This window comes from Oncorhynchus clarkii, chromosome 15, assembly GCF_045791955.1.
Source record: "Oncorhynchus clarkii lewisi isolate Uvic-CL-2024 chromosome 15, UVic_Ocla_1.0, whole genome shotgun sequence".
Classification (NCBI taxonomy): Eukaryota; Metazoa; Chordata; class Actinopteri; order Salmoniformes; family Salmonidae; genus Oncorhynchus; species Oncorhynchus clarkii.
This window is the reverse complement of record NC_092161.1, coordinates 30,191,186-30,212,195: the sequence shown is the minus strand read 5'-3', so window position 1 is coordinate 30,212,195 and position 21,010 is coordinate 30,191,186. Positions and strand designations below refer to the sequence as shown.

At 43.9% G+C, this 21,010-nt stretch overlaps 1 protein-coding gene across 3 annotated transcripts; it reads right to left on the bottom strand.

The window, feature by feature from the left end:
• Positions 1–848: 848 nt before the first annotated feature.
• Positions 849–11,559, bottom strand: LOC139367195 (zinc transporter ZIP12-like). Of its 3 annotated transcripts, none has more exons than XM_071105356.1 (13): positions 11,410–11,559; positions 9,848–10,524; positions 6,441–6,767; positions 6,055–6,262; positions 5,761–5,909; positions 5,443–5,614; positions 4,998–5,170; positions 4,019–4,171; positions 3,495–3,590; positions 2,578–2,653; positions 2,199–2,357; positions 1,785–1,972; positions 849–1,530 (listed from the first exon to the last, which is right to left on the bottom strand). In XM_071105356.1, exons 2-13 carry the CDS (start codon positions 10,115–10,117, stop codon positions 1,402–1,404), a joined length of 2,100 nt encoding a protein of 699 aa, XP_070961457.1. In that variant the 5' UTR covers positions 10,118–10,524; positions 11,410–11,559; the 3' UTR covers positions 849–1,401. The 3 variants fall into 3 exon arrangements, with proteins under 3 accessions (XP_070961457.1, XP_070961458.1, XP_070961459.1); XM_071105357.1 differs by having other exon boundaries at positions 9,848–10,150; XM_071105358.1 differs by having other exon boundaries at positions 9,848–10,150; positions 11,427–11,502.
• Between the last annotated feature and the right edge of the window lie 9,451 nt (positions 11,560–21,010).

Here is a 21,010-nt window from a genome sequence, read left to right as displayed (position 1 = left end):
ATTTTCTCTGATGAATCCCCTTTCCGATTGTTTGGGGCATCCGGAAAAAAGCTTGTCCGGAGAAGACAAGGTGAGCGCTACCATCAGTCCTGTGTCATGCCAACAGTAAAGCATCCTGAGACCATTCATGTGTGGGGTTGCTTCTCAGTCAAGAGAGTGGGCTCACTCACCATTTTGCCTAAGAACACAGCCATGAATAAGGAATGGTACCAACACATCCTACGAGAGCAACTTCTCCCAACCATCCAGGAACAGTTTGGTGACGAACAATGACTTTTCCAGCATGATGGAGCACCTTGCCGTAAGGCAAAAGTGATAACTAAGTGGCTTGGGGAACAAAACATCAATATTTTGGGTTCATGGCCAGGAAACTCCCCAGACCTTAATCCCATTGAGAACTTGTGGTCAATCCTCAAGAGGCGGGTGGACAAACAAAACCCCACAAATTCTGACAAACTCCAAGCATTGATTATGCAAGATTGGGCTGCCATCAGTCAGGATGTGGCCCAGAAGTTAATTGACAGCTTGCCAAGGCGGATTGCAGAGGTCTTGAAAAAGAAGGGTCAACACTGCAAATATTGACTCTTGGCATCAACTTCATGTAATTGTCAATAAAAGCCTTTGACACGTATGAAATGTTTGTAATTATACTTCAGTATTCCATAGTAACATCTGACAAAATTATCTAAAGACACTGAAGCAGCAAACTTTGTGGAAATTCATATATGTGTCATTCTCAAAACTTTTGGCCACGACTGTAGATTGATGATAAAAACCATAAATTTAATAAATTTTTGAAAAAAGGCTCTAAACTAACAAAATGTGGAAAAAGTCAAGGGGTCTGAATACTTTCTGGAGACACTGTATTTCATGGCAAATATACACATACAAGCAAGGTATCTGTATACAAAGATCTCGTCTGGCACTGTAGACTAGACATCTGACACTATCATGTCCAGACATAGATGTGACAGACAGACTGCAAGCTAGCTATGTGCCCTATGTGACACAGTACGCCATACAAAAATAAATCATCACACAGAAGATGTGTTCATGTCCTAAAGATCACATTTAGGCATCCGATTCATACAAAAGTGGATTCATCCAGCTCTAACACATTATGCGTAACCACTGGATCTAAAATGACATTTGATTCACATCGTCACTGCTACTATTCACGTCACTCTATTATCCGGTCACTTATGAAATGTTTCTTGCTTGTGACATTTTAAATGTGCTGTTCACAGTCTTCATATGGTGTGTCAGTAAATAATGCAGTAATCAATAAACAAGATGTCAAAATGACAAAAAAAAAGCAAGACCACAAAGTACCATCAACATTGCCATCAATTACACATTTGCATGGCAGATACCATAGTAGGATGTGTGTGTGTCCTGTCATCAAAACTTAAGTTTGTGCTCAAACAGTGCAAGGAGCAGAAGACAGGCCCAGCCCATTAGGAGGCCAAGGTTCTGCAGGAGGAACATGATACAGGGCCTGTTGGTCTTCACACGACTCATCTCTGGGAGCTGAGAGAAAGAAACGGGAGGAAGAGAAGAGAAGAGAAGAGGGAGAAATTAGGGTCTGGGAGTTTGATTATTGGGTAAATCTCTCTCTATCCCAAATCACCTGTGAAGTGCAACAATTTATTACCTATCAATAGGGAAAGAAGATTTTCCTGACTGTGCGAGCTGACTGATCAAGGGGACACACTGTCTGGTTAAACTCCTGTCTCTATCTATCAGTGTGTGTTTTACGAAGAACAGCAGTAGCCCAGCCTCACCATCTCTACCAGCGACAGATAGAGGAAGATCCCCGCGGTAACGGTGAAGATCCACTGCTGGACCTCTGGTTCCGAGGAGACGAAGAGGCCGATGTAGAGGCCGATGAAGGCCGTCAGAGCACTGAGGAGGTTCATCATCACTGCATTCCTCACAGAGAGACCTGAGCTTAGCAACACCGCAAAGTCACCTGAGATGAAGAGAAAAGAAGAAGAACAAAGTAAGAAGAAGAAGAACATATTTTAGGTAATTTAGAACCAGTGTTTTCAGTTCTCCAAAACTGGGACACAAATGACTCAAGACATGTTTATTTTCTGTTTGACAAAAGAACCCAAAGAAGAACAAGAAACGCTGCCACCCCATGCCAACAACCTTAGACCTTTCAGTAGCTGCTCTGTGACCTTGTGACCTCTCACCCATTTCATGAGGGATTTCATGGCAGAGGATGGCCACGGTGGTCGCCATGCCTGTCTCGGTGGACGAGGAGAAGGCCGCCCCCACCACCAGGCCGTCAGCAAAGTTATGGAGGCTGTCTCCCACGATTACCATCACAGCCAGTACAGGAATACCCTGTCCTGGGAACACAAAGAAAGTCTGTCTGTGTGGCGGCTCTGTCCTGAAAGCCCATCTGCTACGTTCCCTAGCCCAGTCCCAGTCCTAGCCCCACTAATTACACACAGCACACTAGACAGAACAAAACAGAAGAGGATCAAACTAGACAGAGAGGGAACTGAGGACTGGGGGACAGGGAGTGAAGATAAAGGAGAAAGGAGGACAGTGAAATATCTTACTTACTCGTCTGATGCGTAGGGGTTCTTGGTTCAGCCTCCTCTGATGGGATTTCTGTGCATTCTAAGTCCTCCACAGTTCCCTGTAGGCGAGAGACAAATACATTGGAGGGTTTTTCCTTACATTAGACTGCATTACAATGATATTACTCCGGTCCATGGCAAAAGCAGCGCACGAGTGACCACAGTTCCCCCTGCCTATGTCATGAACAGTCTAGAGGAAGTTCGCCAAAACTGCTCAGTTTCTCTAAGGCATGAATTATTCAACAGCAGCATCAAGGTCTCCTACACCATGGCCTGTTACAGATTTACTCTCGCCCACACTCCTCTTCACTTTCCCTGCAATGCAACATTCTGTCCACGTCAACATCAGAGTTCAAACTGGTCAAAATGTTGACCAAATATTTTTGAATCCTATAAGCCTCTTTTGAATTCCTGTGCTTTTATATTAGCCTCCCACAGCATATTGGCAGATCATTTTCTCTTGTTGTTGATAGGCCTTTGTTGAAATGACACATATTTCCTACTATTGAGAACAGTAATCTATGGCATCACAAACATCACAAAGAGGGTTGACAGATTTGTCATCAGCTCTAATTTGAAGCATCAGTGGACACAGGAACACAGTTATACCACTGCAGCTGTTTGTCTCTCTTCAAAGCAGAAACCTTAAAAGCGCTCAAAAAGGACTGTTTCCCTTTCACAGACAGCTCAAGTCCAAACAAGCCTAGGGGACACTTGTGTGAGGATGCACCTTCAATTGAGTTCTCTATTTCTGCTCTCATATGAGGAAGTTCAAGGGTCACCAATAGGTTTCATATTGCTTCAACTGTCCATTGATGCAATCACTGAACATGTTTTATTTTTTAAAGTGCTGCCTGTTACACTACTGTATATGTGCCAGAGAGGGACAAACAGACTCACCAGCTGCATGGTTGAGATAGACATGCCCCTCTGTGACTGGCCGTTGCAGTTGAGCTCCAGGGGGAGGTCATGGGAATTGCCCAGGCCCCCGTGACCCTGCCAGAGAAAAAGAGACTCATCAGCCTCCAGTCACTCCAGAGGCCACCAGCCAGAGCCACAGCCACCTGCACAGTCAGCTCAGCTCAGGCTCTGTCACAAATGGCATCCTATTCCCTATGTAGTGCACTATTTTTGACCAGAAGGCATAGGGATGCAGCTTCATTCCGAGTTTCAGCCAGGGCCAATGGGAACCAATGGGAAAATAGTCAATAATAACCTTTTTTTTTTTAAATGGATTTCGATAGATAACATTCAGATTTGGACATGAAACAGCCTGCTAACAGTAATTGTTGTTATTGTTATCTCCTTTTCAGGCCTGTAGTTCAATGTTGGTGGGTAACAAACTGCATATTCGTTGTTTTAAACAGGAAGATGAACATGCCAAGAGACAGAAATAAATACTTTAGTAAAAACTATCATCTTACATGGCCATGTGATGGCATCACAAGGGAGAAGATCCTTTCGATGAGGAAAAAGCCGTAGATTCCAGCGATGATTCCCAAAATCTTCCACAGATATTCCTTTCCCTCAGTAAAGTGATGATCGTAATGGTGACTGTCGTCATGGAGGCCAAGGATCTCCAGAGGAGACAGGGAGAGGAAACAATGAGACATTTAATCTACACTGAAAGCATTCTTATATGTTTTGTAATCAGTCCAGTAGTCATGACTCATGATGACTATAGAAAAAAAGGGGGAGCTAAGATAGAAAGGAAATCCCAATGGGTAATGTCACTGACCATACTGTTTGTTTAACAATGGTTCAAATGTTGTTATGCAGGCTTAGAAAATATCTTAGACCAAATAGGTTGGCGTGTTTACATGAAACAGCTATAACACAATTTTTGATGTACTTGGGAGGTGTCACCATTTAGGAGATATTCTCTATTCCCTATACCTGTGGTATGAGTATAACCACCATTCCATATACCTGTGGTATGAGTATAACCTCCATTCCATATACCTGTGGTATGAGTATAACCTCCATTCCATATACCTGTGGTATGAGTATAACCTCCATTCCATATACCTGTGGTATGAGTATAACCTCCATTCCATATACCTGTGGTATGAGTATAACCTCCATTCCATATACCTGTGGTATGAGTATAACCTCCATTCCATATACCTGTGGTATGAGTATAACCTCCATTCCATATACCTGTGGTATGAGTATAACCTCCATTCCATATACCTGTGGTATGAGTATAACCTCCATTCCATATACCTGTGGTATGAGTATAACCTCCATTCCCTATAACTGTGGTATGAGTATAACCACCATTCCATATACCTGTGGTATGAGTATAACCTCCGTTCCCTATACCTGTGGTTTGAGGTTTATGAGGCCTCTGTGACCTTGGCCCTATACTTGTGGGATGAGAATGGCCTCTGTGCCCTATACCTGTGGTATGAGGTGCAGGAGGGCGTCCCCTGAGAGGGTTCCCACGGCCAGGCCCACAAAGAGCTGCAGGATGAGGGCGTAGGTCTCCTGGCAGGAGTTGAAGAAGATCAGGCAGATGCCCAACATGGAGCCCACGGTGATGAGTAACACAGCAGCCGTACTGTAGCCATATTCTACAGAGAGAGCAGAGACAGAGATGTGTTCAGAACTATAGCAGAGATAACATCAATAGTTAAGAGACAGACTACAGCAGCTTTATGTGTTGAAGCCGTACATAAACGGCATTGTTCAACAGATGGATTATGCATGTTTTAGACTCTACTCAGGACAAATAGTGACAAATGGGGGCATGCTGAACATCTTAGCTAGACATTGACATCAGCCAAAGGACAGTGTAGACAAGCTGTTGATTTATAATGATGGGTTGTGAGGTACAATGTCTTACTCTCAATGGCACTGGGTGGAGATCCTCGTGGAGCTGGCTCTGTGGACTCACAGGCATTCCCTAGCAACTGCTGGATAACAGCTGGGCAGATTTGTTTGAAGTGATCCCGGGAAATATGCAAATGCGGATCCAGAACAAAAATATCCACCAGCTGATTGGCTGAGTAGCATACCTAATCCAACAGAAAATAATCGAAAATATTGTGAAATATTTTGTCTGGGAAAGCTCTCCTTGGTGATTCCTCAAGTTCGAACCGTGAGCCTTTTCAGCTCAAATCAGTTTTCACCACTAAATGTGGAGTCTGAGTTTCTGTCTCACCTGTGTCCAGTCTGTGTTGATCCCCAAAGGCTCATGGACACACCCTATATGGGAGGGGCCTGTGTTGCTCTGCTTCTCCCTGCAGTGTGAGTGATAGGCCCCTCCACTACCACCTCCCACACCAAGCTGGTGCAGCAGCTCCTCCAAATCTATGCAACAGCCAGAGCACTGACATCAAACAGTGCTTACATCACCACATACAACTCAAATCTATAGAGATGTACTAAATAGCTTTTTGGGCCCTCTATCCAACTCTATGGTCAAATCACTCATAGGAAGGACTCCTAAACTTACCCCTGACATGTAGGTTGCTGGTGCGGTTGAGGGACTGGAAGATGTAATCTGTAAAGAAGGCAGGGGAGGGCAGGTTCCTCTTGCTGAAACAGTGGCCCTGCAGTGTGTGGGTGATGATGGCTGCAGACAGTGTGGCCACTGAGGATGGATCAGCACCTTGGCTATCTGTGATCCCCAACTCATCCAGTAGATGGGAGGCATCGATACACTGAAGGAGGATGATGTGTTACTGGTTAACAACTGGGAATATCTTCCTGTAACTCGCCAGTGTCCATCTCAGTCTGAGGCTATTTCAATGTGTGGAGATTGAGATGATTCTCTGGTGATGTGAAGAACTGTGCCTTCGGTTGACGTGACGTTTTATGCTAGAGGTGCAGCAGTCTTACCTGTGAGTGGGAGGAGCCAGATGTCTCTGGAGCAGGTGGTTGATAGTTCTGGTTGATGAGCTGCAGAATGCTCTCTATCTCATTGGAGGAGAGGAAGCCTCTTTCTTCTGTAGGTTGGAGGTTGGTCAGGGCCAGAAGGTAGTACTGGTAGCTAGGTGACAAGGAGGAGGAGGAAAAGGAGGAAGGGGAGGGGTTGGTGGCACACAGGTGTTCCATGTTGATCATGTAGTAGAGCAAAACGGTGGAGACTCTATGGTAGTCATCCTCGGTGAGGTAAGCCTTCCTATCATCCTCCAGGACAGAGAGGACAAGGTCTGGAGTGAGGCACTGTAAACATAGCAATCAAACATGTTATGCAGTGTGTGTGACGTAGGGGATATGTTGCAAAGTAAATATTTCAGCTGCTTGGAAATGAAGTAAAACCTTTACTGGAAGCTTACAAAATGAGTCAGGCAGAAATAGGGGTGAAAGGGGGGTATATTACTGGAAACCTTCTATCAGAATGATTTAATATATCACGAGACATCTAGTGGCCCTTTTGGGTATTTCATATTTGTACTGGTGTCTGTAATGATCACCATTTTTTAGTATTTATTTTACTATGTCTGTATGTATTTGTTGTCAATGTTTTACTGTCAAAATTTTTGGCAGTTGTAAAAGACGTCAATAGTTGGAAGAGTTGCAGTTATATGATAATAATGCCTTTGTTGATTAGATGCTTTTTTTCGTTAATTTAGCTATTTTCTCTTGAACAATATCGTCAATCTACTAGAAACTCATGGACAATATGGACACTGATATAAAAAGTGAATGCTACACTGAACAAATATATAAACGCAACATCTACAGTGTTCATGAGCTGAAATAAAAAAATCCATGAACTGTTTCCATAGTCACAGAAAGCTTATTTCTCTCGGAAGTTTGTACACAAATTTGTTTACTTCCCTGTTAGTGAGCATTTCTCCTTTTCCAGATTTGTCACATGACACAATGCCACAGATGTCTCAAGTTTTTAGGGAGTGTGCAATTGGCATGCTGACTCGAGGAATGTCCACCAAAGCTGTTGCCAGAAATTGTCCTGATAATTTCTCTACCATAAGGTGCCTCCAACGTCATTTTAGAGAATTTGTCAGTACGTCCAACCAGCCTCACAACCACACACCACGTGTAACCACATCAGCCCAGGACCTCCACATCCGGCTTCTTCGCCTGCGGGAGTATTAATGTCTGTAATAAAGCCATTTTGTGGGGAAAAACAAATTCTGATTGGCTGGGCCTGACTCCCCAGTGGGTGGGCCTGGATACCAAGTGAGTGGGCCTATGCCATCCCAGGCTCACCCACAGCCGCCCAGTCATGTGAAATCCATAGATTAGGGCATAATGAATTTATTTAAATTGACTGATTTCCTTATGAACTATAAGTAAGTCAAATCTTTGAAAAATGTTGCATGTTGCATTTATACAGTATGTTTGTTCAGTATACAGTACCAGTCAAAAACTTAGACACACCTACTCATTCAAGGGTTTTTCTTTATATTTCATATTTGAGGTTCTTCAAAGCTGCCACACTTTGCCTTGATGACAGCTTTGCACAATCTTGTCATTATCTCAACCAGCTTCATGGGGTAGTCACCTGGAATGCATTTCCAGTCAGCCAATCTAAAGCCACTCAATTTGGTCTGATGAGTCCAAATTTTTGATTTTTGGTTCCAACCACTGTGTCTTTGTGAAACTCAGAGTAGGTGAACGGATGATCTTCGCATCCACAATGTGAAGCATGGAGGAATGATCTCCGCACCGTGAAGCATGGAGGAAGAGGTGTGATGGTGTGGGGGTGACACTGTCAGTGATTTATTTGGAATTGAAGGCACACTTTACCAGCATGGCTACCACAGCATTCTGCAACGATGCGCCATCACATCTAGTTTGCACTTAGTGGGACTATAATTTGTTTTTCAACAGGACAATGACCAAAAAACACACCTGTAAGGGCTATTTCACCAAAAAGAAGAGTGATGGAGTGCTGCATCAGATGACCTGGCCTCCACAATCACCTGACCTCAACCCAATTGAGATGGTTAGGGATGAGTTGGACCGCAGAGTGAATGAAAAACAGCCAACAAGTGCTCAGCATATGTGGGAACTCCTTTAAGACTGTTGGAAAAGCATTCCAGGTGACTACCTCATGAAGCTGGTGGAGAGAATGCAAAGAGTGTGCAAAGATGTCATTAAGGCAAAGGGTGGCTACTTTGAAGAATCTCAAATCTAAAATATATTTTGATTTGTTAAATTTTTTTGGGGTTACTACATGATTCCATATGTGTTATTTCATAGTTTTGATGTCTTCACTATTATTCTACAATGCACAAAATAGTACAAATAAAGAAAAACCCTTGAATGAGTAGGTGTGTCCAAACTTTTGACAGGTACTGTATATATCAACTCATACACCCTGTGCTATGGAAACAGTACAAATGGATTTTCAGTATAATAGAATAGAATAGAGTGATTAATAAGAAATCTGTCAATTTGACTAAAAGGACTTAAAGCCATCAAGCAAACACTTTGTGCTAACGATCTAAGGCATGTTCTTTGTTACAGTTAACATTTTGTTTTGTGTTTAGGTCATATAAATTAAGAGGCTATATGCTTTTCCCCCTGTGCAAGGCAATTGAATCCATATAATTCACAGATATTTTTTTAAATCTTTAACTCCCTTCATTGTTTGATAATAGGCCTGTTTTACCCAAATGAGGAGCTTTGTGTTAGTGTGAATACAGCCCTGGCCAGACAAACACATGAACACACACAAGAGGAAGAGAGTGGGCAAGGCACTAACCCTTGCAAATATTTTCAATGGACAATGTTTCAGGGTCATAAGAGTCAGTTTCTAATGAATGAGTTGCTTTCTTAATTTCTAAAACCCCTGCTCAAATGAGACCTCCATTCAGGGCTTCTGACACACACACACACACACACACACACACACACACACACACACACACACACACACACACACACAGAGAGACACACACACAGAGACACACTGTAATCCCACCCATACAAACACACAGAAACCCTGTGCCTCACAGACCACATTTTTATGTAGTGTTCTGTCAAATTGAGGGACCTCTAAAGCCACTCAGCATGAGTGCTGCATAGAGGGCAAGGCCTTAAGCCTCCACACACTCACATTCCAACCATGACAAGCAGGGTTGAAAGAATAAACAGACAGGAGTGAATGCAGATCGTATCTACTGTGGTAGTAATTGCTGTTAACATTAATGTTATTTTTTGGAGTAAAACCTTAAATTGAATAAAAGTGTCATATAGTAGAATGTTATGCATAGAACCCCATAGCAGATAGAGAGTAACAGTTGGATGTCATAGAATGTTCTAGGCCTTACCTTGTCACAGAGCTCCTGTGATCCCCCAATCCGTTCTGCACAGTGCACAGCCTGGAGGACAGTGGAGAGTAGGAACCCTGTCTGGTCCCTCTGGAGCTGGGTCTGAGACCCAAGTTGTAGAGCCTTGATGGCCTCTTGCAGGTAGCCCCTCTCCTTGCCCTGTTCTGGGGCCTGGCCCTCCACGATCCTCCCCAGCAGACACAGGGGTAGAAGGAGCAATGTGGGGACAGCATGGCTCCAGAACCGCATGGTCCCACCTGGGACCCCCATCTCCCTGCTGGGACCCCTGCCACTGACTTAGGGCTGGATGGAGAGACGACAAGGAGGACAGGAAATGAAAGAGAAGGAGAGAGTGCAGCGAAGAGTTTGAGAAAGACAGAGAGGAAGAGAGAAGTTTTATCAGGCAGGGAAAATAGGATTGAGAAAGACAGACAGAGAAAGAGAGTTAGAGAGAGAGCGAGGCTAGAAGCAACGAGAGGGAGAATGTGTTTGGGCTGAGGGAGGCCTTAAAAATGTACCCGCCCCGCCTAATCTAGTGGAGGATGGCCAGCAGGAGGGCTGGCTGGGCACCCTTCACCCGAATTAGCCCCCATTACACAGGGATGGCCAGTCAGCCAAGAGCCCTGGCCCCTCAATACTCCACAACAAAGGGATTAGTGCAAGCAAGTGAGAGAGAACTAAGGGCATGGAGTGGGTGCGAGAAGGAGAGAAAGAAAAAGGGGGCAGGGGAGGGAGCATGAAGGGAAGGACTTTGAGTTTAAATACAGTAATTGCTCCATATGGACAGAGCCTGCTATACAGCATGTTGGTAATGAGACAAGGGCCAAATGGCTGGAGAAACTCTCCCGAGTGGATGCACTCAGCAGTTAACGTGTGTATCATGTTTTGGGGGGAAAAGTTCCCTCTGCGTGGACTATTAGCTGCAGATCAGACAGACATAGGGATTTTCTAAACTCCTGGCCTCACACCTGAACAACAACATTCCTCCGAAGGAAAATGTTGCAGATTAGAGAGTTAAGCCATATTACCAGAACACAGAGGCTATAACACATTCTGTTGGAACACTTTCCATGAACACATGCACGCTTACTGTATAGAAATAGATGTTCAAGTTGTTTTTCTAATTGAAAATCCCACTGGATGTCCACCTGCTCGCCAATGAGTCAGATTACCATCACGCATCTAAACAATAATAAAAAGCTGTAGAACACAGATGAATCCCACAACATGGGGACGTACTAATACAGGAAGGGGCATGCTGAGTAACTGTCCCAGATGCCCGAAGCAGATCCCCAGACATTAACATAGAAGTATTTTTGCTGTATTTGTGCTGTACGGTCCCTGAGTCACCACAGGTCAAATGCACAAGTGCACGCACGCCAACACTACCTCTGAACGCATTTGCAACATCCTCCCACACACAATGTACCCTGCATGTCAGACAAATCTGAACAACGCACACTTCTGTAAGACCGTATAAAACGGTATACCCATCCAAAACTACCATTGGAAAAAGATGAAACAAAACATTTCATGAAACATGAAGAGACCTAGCTACCTACCGTTTTTCCCTCTCTACCTTTTGTTTTCTCACTCTGGTGGATGGAGAGGAAGGGTTTGCGTTGTTTTCGGAGAATCCCTTGCATCGGTAAAAACCTCTTATGAGAAGAAGTAAGAATTGTGTAAGCTCCTGAGGATTAGCTGCCAGTTCCCCTGCCTTATAGTGCTCCGGTTGCCATGGAGAAACAACGAGGGCACTGGGAGCAGCACACCACAGGCTGGGGGTGGGCGAGGGAGAGGGTTGGAAGGGGTGGTGGGCAGGGTAGAATGGAAGGGTGTAGATGATCTAGTTGAATGATTGAAGCCTGAGAGAGCACTGTTCTGAGAACTGCTCCTTCCTGCAAGCTCTTTGCCACAGAGCAATCAGTATGCACACTCCGAATAGACCGCAGTCTGCTGTTATGTAATACAATAATAGCTATAAATATTTTCTTTGCAGATGACTTGCATTGCATTGCATGTAATTGAATGTAACTAAGTGACTGACGGACTGACTGACTGACTGAATGACTGATTGAATGACTGACTGACTGACTGATTGACTGACTGAGTGACTTAGAGACTGACTGACTGACTGACTGACTGAATGACTGAGAGACTGACTGACTGATTGAATGACTGAGAGACTGACTGAATGACTGAGAGACTGACTGACTGATTGAGTGACTGCCTGGCTGAATTAGTGACTAAGGGACTGACTGACTTCTCAGGTTTCAACAAATGTTTCCACAACGTTCACTTAAGAGTCTCATTTTATATGAATGTTCCCCTTATGAGCAAGGAATGTTTTCCGGAGACCATTAATGTCAATTAGAATTTACCCAGAATGGGATTACCATGTTCTCAGAACTTATATTAATGTTATAGACACGTTTAATGGGTACGTTGCATGATTAAGATGGCGCCGTTTTGCAATCTCTGACCCTTTATTTTCACGAAATTACTTTACTTTATTTTCACGACATGTATCCGCTATTATTTCTTACAACCGACAAGAACTTTTGAACATCAGATCGACAGTTACTTACCCTAATTCCAGCTTCAACTTTGATTAATCTGCCAGGGGCTCTCTATGTAATTACGACCCAATTTTCGGGCCACCCAAGAGGAAACGCCATTGTTACAAAGGCAAGAGGGGGGATCCTGCTGAGATTAAGGTGAGGGAAAAACCAGCCACTTCCCTCCATTCTACTGGCTAATGTACAGTCACTTGATAATGAGATGGATGGCCTCCAATCGCGGATTTGCTACCATCGTGACTCTCGATACTGCAATATTCTTTGCTTTTCTGAAACATGGCTCTCGGACAAGATAACCCCCATGGCTATCCAACTCACTGGGCGGAAAGGACAGTGGAGTCAGGGAAATCGAGGCTGGGAGGGGTTTGCCTCTGCATCAACATACACTGGTGTGCTAACTCCAGTGCGGTGGAAGTGTCAACCCACTGTTAACCCATCTTGGAATACCGGATTGGCAAATGCCGACCCTTCTACCTCCCGAGGGAGTTTTCAGCTGTTATCGTTACTGTTGTATACTTTCAACCTCAAAACAATAAAATAACAAGCTGGCACTTAATGAACTGTACAAGGCTATAAACCAACAAGAAAAGCTACATCCAGAGGCTGCTTTTCTGGTTACCAGCGATTTTAATTCTGCGTCGCTAAGACATGTGATGCCCAAATTCCATCAACACATCTCCAATACCACTAGCGGCGATAAAGTCCTAGACCACAAGCAAGAAATTTGCCATTCGGCAAATCTGATCATGACTCCGTACTCCTGCTTCCTGTTTACAAGCAGAAAAGAAACAGGAAGTACTCGTGACACGCTCCGTTGAGAAATGGTAACCAGAATCAGAGATTATGCTATAGGACTGCTTTGCTAGCGCTGATTGGAATATGCTTTGAGAAGCCGTTGAGATTGTTGACGAGCTAACCACCTCCATTACCGGCTTCATTAAAAAATGTATCGGCCACGTTGTCCCCACGGTGAGGGTTCGCTGCTTCCCCAATCAAAAGCCCTGGATTAACACAGAGGTTGGCACTAAACTAAAGGACAGGGCTACCACACACAGAGCTGTCATACACAACCCCACTATGACACTCCGCAGAGTCATCAAACGAGCAAAAGGACAATATAGGAATAAGGTGAAATCATATTAAACAGGCTCCGCCGCCTGCCACATGTGGCAGGGTCTACAGTCCATTACGGATTACAAAGGAAGACCCAACTGTGATCTGCCTAATGATGCCTCTCTACCAGACGAACTGAATGCATTTTATGAATGCTTTGACGACAACATCGTGCCGGGTGTGAGGGCCGTCACCGCCCCAGAGGATTGGGTGATCTCACTCTCCGAGGCCGACGTGAGAATGCTCATTAATCAGGTCATGCCACCATGCCTACTGCCATGTAGAACTCACTTCTGTAATCATCATCCCAGACACCCTAGGCACACTCCAATTTGCATACTGCCCCAACAGATCGATAGATGACGCAATCTCAATTGCTCTCCACACTGCCTTCACCCATTTAGATAAAAGGAATACCTATGTGAGAATAATGTTAATTGACTACAGATCAGCGTTCAACACCATTGCTCCCTCCATGCGCGTCACCAAGCTTAGGACTCTGGATCTGAACAACTCCTTCTGCAATTGGATCCTGGACTTCCTGATAGGCCAACCCCATAACCTCTGCCACACCTCCATTCACATTGATGGGGCTGCAGTGGAGCAGGTCGAGAGCTTCAAGATCCTCATGTCCAAATCGCTAAACACTTAAAATGGTCCATACACACACGCATAGTCATGAAGAAGGGGCGACAGTGCCTCTTCCCCTCAGGAGGTTGAAAAAGTTTGGCATGGGCCCTCAAATCCTCAAAAGGTTCTGCAGCTGTACCATTGAGAGCATCTTGACTGGCTACACTTCTGCCTGCTATGGCAATAACACCACCCTCGATCGCATGGCACGACAGAGGGTGGTGCGGACAGCCCAGTACATCACTGGGGCCAAGCTTCCTACCATCCAGGTTATCTACAGTACAAGTCAAAAGTTTGCACACACCTACTCATTCAAGTGTTTTTCTTTATTTGTACTACTTTCTACATTGTAGAATACTATAAAATGCCATAACACATGGAATCATGTAGTAACCAAAAAAGTGTATATTTGTTGGTTACTACAGAAGATAGCTCAGAAGATAGCTCTATTTGGTAAAATACCAAGTCCATATTATGGCAAGAACAGCTCATATAAGCAAAGATAAATGACAGTCCATCATTAATTTAAGACATGAAGGTGAGTCAATCTGGAAAAATTCAAGAACTTTTAAAGTTTCTTCAAGTGCAGTCGCAAAACCTATCAAGCGCTATGATGAAATTAGCTCTCATGAGGAACGCCACAGGAAAGGAATACCCAGAGTTACCTCTGCTGCAGAGGATAAATTAATTAGTTAACTGCACCTCAGATTGCAGCCCATATACAGTGGGGGAAAAAAAGTATTTAGTCAGCCACCAATTGTGCAAGTTCTCCCACTTAAAAAGATGAGAGATGCCTGTAATTTTCATCATAGGTACACTTCAACGATGACAGACAAAATAAGAAAAAAAATCCAGAAAATCACATTGTAGGATTTTTAATTTATTTATTTGCAAATTATGGTGGAAAATAAGTATTTGGTCAATACTTTGTTAAATACCCTTTGTTGGCAATGACAGAGGTCAAATGTTTTCTGTAAGTCTTCACAAGGTTTTCACACACTGTTGCTGGTATTTTGGCCCATTCCTCCATGCAGATCTCCTCTAGAGCAGTGATGTTTTGGGGCTGTTGCTGGGCAACACAGACTTTCAACTCCCTCCAAAGATTTTCTATGGGGTTGAGATCTGGAGACTGGCTAGGCCACTCCAGGACCTTGAAATGCTTCTTACAAAGCCACTCCTTCGTTGCCCGGGCGGTGTGTTTGGGATCATTGCCATGCTGAAAGACCCAGCCACGTTTCATCTTCAATGCCCTTGCTGGTGGTAGGCTTTGTTACTTTGGTCCCAGCTCTCTGCAGGTCATTCACTAGGTCACCCCGTGTGGTTCTGGGATTTTTGCTCACCGTTCTTGTGATCATTTTGACCCCACGGGGTGAGATCTTGCGTGGAGCCCCAGATCGAGGGAGATTATCAGTGGTCTTGTATGTCTTCCATTTCCTAATAATTGCTCCCACAGTTGATTTCTTCAAACCAAGCTGCTTACCTATTGCAGATTCAGTCTTCCCAGCCTGGGGCAGGTCTACAATTTTGTTTCTGGTGTCATTTGACAGCTCTTTGGTCTTGGCCATAGTGGAGTTTGGAGTGTGACTGTGTGAGGTTGTGGACAGGTGTCTTTTATACTGATAACAAGTTCAAACAGGTGCCATTAATTCAGGTAATGAGTGGAGGACAGAGGAGCCTCTTAAAGAAGAAGTTACAGGTCTGTGAGAGCCAGAAATCTTGCTTGTTTGTAGGTGACCAAATACTTATTTTCCACCATAATTTGCAAATAAATTCATTAAAAATCCTACAATGTGATTTTCTGGATTTTTTTCCCCTCATTTTGTCTGTCATAGTTGAAGTGTACCTATGATGAAAATTACAGGTCTCTCATCTTTTTAAGTGGGAGAACTTGCACAATTGGTGGCTGACTAAATACTTTTTTGCCCCACTGTAAATGCTTCACAGAGTTCAAGTAACAGACACGTCTCAACATCAACTGTTCAGAGGTGACTGCTTGAATCAGGCTTTCATGTTTGAATTGGGCCGAGAAACACGAGCAATGGACATTAGACCGGTGGAAATCTGTCCTTTGGTCTGATGAGTCCAAATGTTTTATTTTTGCTTCCAACCGCTGTGTGTTTGTGAGACGAAGAGTAGGTGAATGGATGATCTCCGCATGTGTGGTTCCAACCGTAAAGCATGGAGGAGGAGCTGTGATTGTGGGGTTGCTTTACTGGAGACACTGCCAGTGATTTATTTGGAATTGAAGGCACACTTAACCAGCATGGCTACCACATCATTCTGCAGCGATACGCCATCACATCTAATTTGCACTTAGTGGGACTATGATTTGTTTTTCAACAGGACAATGACCCAACACACATCCAGGCTGTGTAAGGGCTATTTGACCAATAAGGAGAGTGATGGAGTGCTGCATCAGATGACCTGGACGCTACAATCACCCAACCTGAACCCAATTGAGATGGTTTGGGATGAGTTGGACCACAGAGTGAAGGAGAAGCAGCCAACAAGTGCTCAGCATATGTGGGAACTACTTCAAGACTGCATTCCTCATGAAGCTGGTTGAGAGAATGCTGAGTGTGCAAAGATGTTATCAAGGCAAAGGGTGGCTACTTTAAAGAATCTAAAATCTATTTTGATTTGTTCAATACTTTTTCGGTTACTACATTATTCCATGTGTTTTTTCATGGTTTTGATGTTTTCACTATTACATTACAATGTAGAAAATAGCAAAAATAAAGAAACCCTTGAAGGAGTAGGTGTGTCCAAACTTTTGACTGACACTGTATATCAGGTGGTATGGTAGGAAGGCCCAGAAAAAAAGACTCCAACCACCCAAGCCATAGTCTATTCTCTCTGCTTTAGCTCGGCAGGCGGTACCTGTTCATCAAGTCTGGCACCAACAGGCACAACAGATTCTATCCCCAACCAATAAGACTGATAAATAGCTAACAAAATAGCTACAATAATTTCTAACTTAATCTTGTATCTTTATTGACCTTTTATTTGTTGTATTTCACTGTTTCTATGCACACTCACAGGGCCCCTACACACTCATGCACACAGACTCATGCCATCATCTGCTCACTCACACATATGCACATACATTTATACTGACTACCCACACGCACACCCACACATACTATCTTCTGCTACTCTGTTTATCTTTTATCCTGTTGCTTAGTCACCTTACAAGTCTGTGTTGCCCAGCAACAGCCCCATACATATCTGTTGCTGACAGGTGTATAAAATAGAGCACACAGACATGCAATCTCCATAGACAAACATTGGCAGTAGAATGGCTTGTACTGAAGAGCTCAGTGACTTTCAACATGGCACCGTCATAGGACGGTTATTGTGAAATGGAAACGTCTAGGAGCAACAACGGCTCAGCCTCGAAGTGGTAGGCCACACCAGCTCATAGAACGGTACCGCCGAGTGCTGAAGGGCGCAGCGTGTGAAAATGGTCTGTCCTCGGTTGCAACACTCACTACTGAGTTCCCAAATTGCCTATGGAATCAACTTTAGTACAAGAACTGTGGGTCAGGAGCTTCATGAAATTAGTTTCCATGGCCGAGCATCCGCACTCACACAAGTCTAAGATCACCATGTGCAATGTCAAGCGTCGGCTGGAGTGGTGTAAAACTCAACCCCGTTGGACTCTATAGCAGTGGAAACACATTCTCTGGAGTTATGAATCAGTCACTATCCTCCATCTGGCAGTCCGACGGACTAATCTAGATTTGGAGGATGCCAGGAGAACACTACCTGTCCAAATGCATAGTGGCAACTCTAAAGTTTTGTGGAGGAGGAATACTGCTCTGGGGCTGTTTTTCAGAACAATGGATGCATGAATGTTCTTGCAATGTCCCATAAAATGCTTTTAGAACATTGTTGTATATTCTGAGAACATTGTAACCACGTTCTGGGTAAATTATGTTTGACATTAAGGCAATGGTCTCCTAACTTTAACACCGAAACATGCTAAAAAGGTTAGCAGAAGGTTTTTGCTAACATAGATAGAATGTTCCACAAACTAACGGAAAACTAGACACAAACATTAGGGGAACATTAGGGGAACATTAGGGTTGCAAAAATGTTCTTTCTGCCTAGAATTGTTAGCTGGGTTAGTGTCTTACTGACTTGATTCACTGACTAACTTAGTGACTGACTGAATTAAGGAGTAAATTTTAATCCAAGTCTGTTCATTTCTCTCAGAACTTGTTAATTACCGTAACTGGTGTGTGTGTGTAGTTAAGGACCTGCTGACAGTTAGGTTTGAGTGGGTTTTGAGGCACTGTGTTTCCTTTGTGTTGTTGGACAGGGTTGCACAGCCTAAAGGGCACACTGGACATTCCACACCACTCTCCTTTCTGAGGCTCTTTGTGGTCCTAATGGTAACATTAATTTGAGCTCTCTCCTCTCTCTTTCCATCTCTTCCTGTCCTCGTAAATATGTGTAATAGGGTGGTTCCACGAAAGGACTGCTCTTTGATATTTTAAGTAGAAATTGTGCACCAATATTGAATTTGAAAAGCCTGTTATATTAAATGAAGTGCCCTTTAATATATATACACTGCTCAAAAAAATAAAGGGAACACTTAAACAACAAAATGTAACTCCAAGTCAATCACACTTCTGTGAAATCAAACTGTCCACTTAGGAAGCAACACTGATTGACAATAAATTTCACATGCTGTTGTGCAAATGGAATAGACAACAGGTGGAAATTATAGGCAATTAGCAAGACACCCCCAATAAAGGAGTGGTTCTGCAGGTGGTGACCACAGACCACTTCTCAGTTCCTATGCTTCCTGGCTGATGTTTTGGTCACTTTTGAATGCTGGCGGTGCTTTCACTCTAGTGGTAGCATGAGATGGATTCTACAACCCACACAAGTGGCTCAGGAAGTGCAGCTCATCCAGGATGGCACATCAATGCGAGCTGTGGCAAGAAAGTTTGCTGTGTCTGTCAGCGTAGTGTCCAGAGCATGGAGGCGCTACCAGGAGACAGGCCAGTACATCAGGAGACGTGGACGGCAAGGAGTGCAAGGAGGAGCAGGAGGAGCACTGCCAGGGCCCTGCAAAATGACCTCCAGCAGGCCACAAATGTGCATGTGTCTGCTCAAACGGTCAGAAACAGACTCCATGAGGGTGGTATGAGGGCTCAACGTCCACAGGTGGAGGTTGTGCTTACAGCCCAACACTGTGCAGGATGTTTGGCATTTGCCGGAGAACATCAAGATTGGCAAATTCACCACTGGCGCCCTGTGCTCTTCACAGATGAAAGCAGGTTCACACTGAGCACATGTGACAGATGTGACAGAGTCTGGAGACGCCGTGGAGAACGTTCTGCTGCCTGCAACATCCTCCAGCATGACTGGTTTGGCGATGGGTCAGTCATGGTGTGGGGTGGCATTTCTTTGGGGGGCCGCACAGCCCTCCATGTGCTCGCCAGAGGTAGCCTGACTGCCATTAGGTACCGAGATGAGATCCTCAGACCCCTTGTGAGACCATATGCTGGTGCGGTTGGCCCTGGATTCCTCCTAATGCAAGACAATGCTAGACCTCATGTGGCTGGAGTGTGTCAGCAGTTCCTGCAAGAGGAAGGCATTGATGCTATGGACTGGCCCGCCCGTTCCCCAGACCTGAATCCAATTGAGCACATCCGGGACATCATGTCTCGCTTCATCCACCACAGACTGTCCAGGAGTTGGCGGATGCTTTAGTCCAGGTCTAGGAGGAGATCCCTCAGGAGACCATCCGCCACTTCATCAGGAGCATGCCCAGGCGTTGTAGGGAGGTCATACAGGCACTTTTAGGCTACACACACTACTGAGCCTCATTTTGACTTGTTTTAAGGACATTACATCAAAGTTGGATCAGCCTGTAGTGTGGTTTTCCACTTTAATTTTGAGTGTGACTCCAAATCCAGACCTCCATGGGTTGATAAATTTGATTTCCATTGATCATTTTTGTGTGATTTTGTTGTCAGCACATTCAACTATGTAAAGAAAAAAGTATTTACTAAGAATATTTAATTCATTCAGATCTAGGATGTGTTATTTTAGTGTTCCCTTTATTTTTTTTGAGCAGTGTATATATATATATATATATATATACAGTGGGGCAAAAAAGTATTTAGTCAGCCACCAATTGTGCAAGTTCTCCCACTTAAAAAGATGAGAGAGGCCTGTAATTTTCATCATAGGTACACTTCAACTATGACAGACAAAATGAGGGGAAAAAAATCCAGAAAATCACATTGTAGGATTTTCTATGAATTTATTTGCAAATTATGGTGGAAAATAAGTATGTGACACAAAATCAGGCTGTAAGGGGTGTGAATACTTCCAGAAGACACTATATATAGAATGTCCCCCTAAGTAACGGAAAACTGGACATTACGGGTAACATTACAATAATGTTCTCTCTCCCTAGAATTGTTAGCTTGGATTACTCGAGTCACAAGGGGTTTTATGGCTGATTTAAGATGAAAATCGTCAACCCTGTTATGGTCAAACCGTAGTAATTTTTTATTTATTTACCCCGTGAAATGGGAAAACATGTTTTTTTATGAAGTTGATCATGTACTCTTAATGACAGAATGTTAAAATTAGGTGAAATCAAAAGTTTTTTGGGGGGACCATGTACCCACTTCTTAAAAGTCACCGAATTGGTGGAACGACCCAATATCCTCTTTAATCTGCCTCATAGTGATGATAGCTGTGTTTAAGTGTACCTCAATTACTGTATATAGTTCCAGAAATGGTGTATTAACCCCCTAAATGCCCCTGGATTCAGTATGTATTGATTTAGCATGCAATGTGTGAGAAGTGTGAG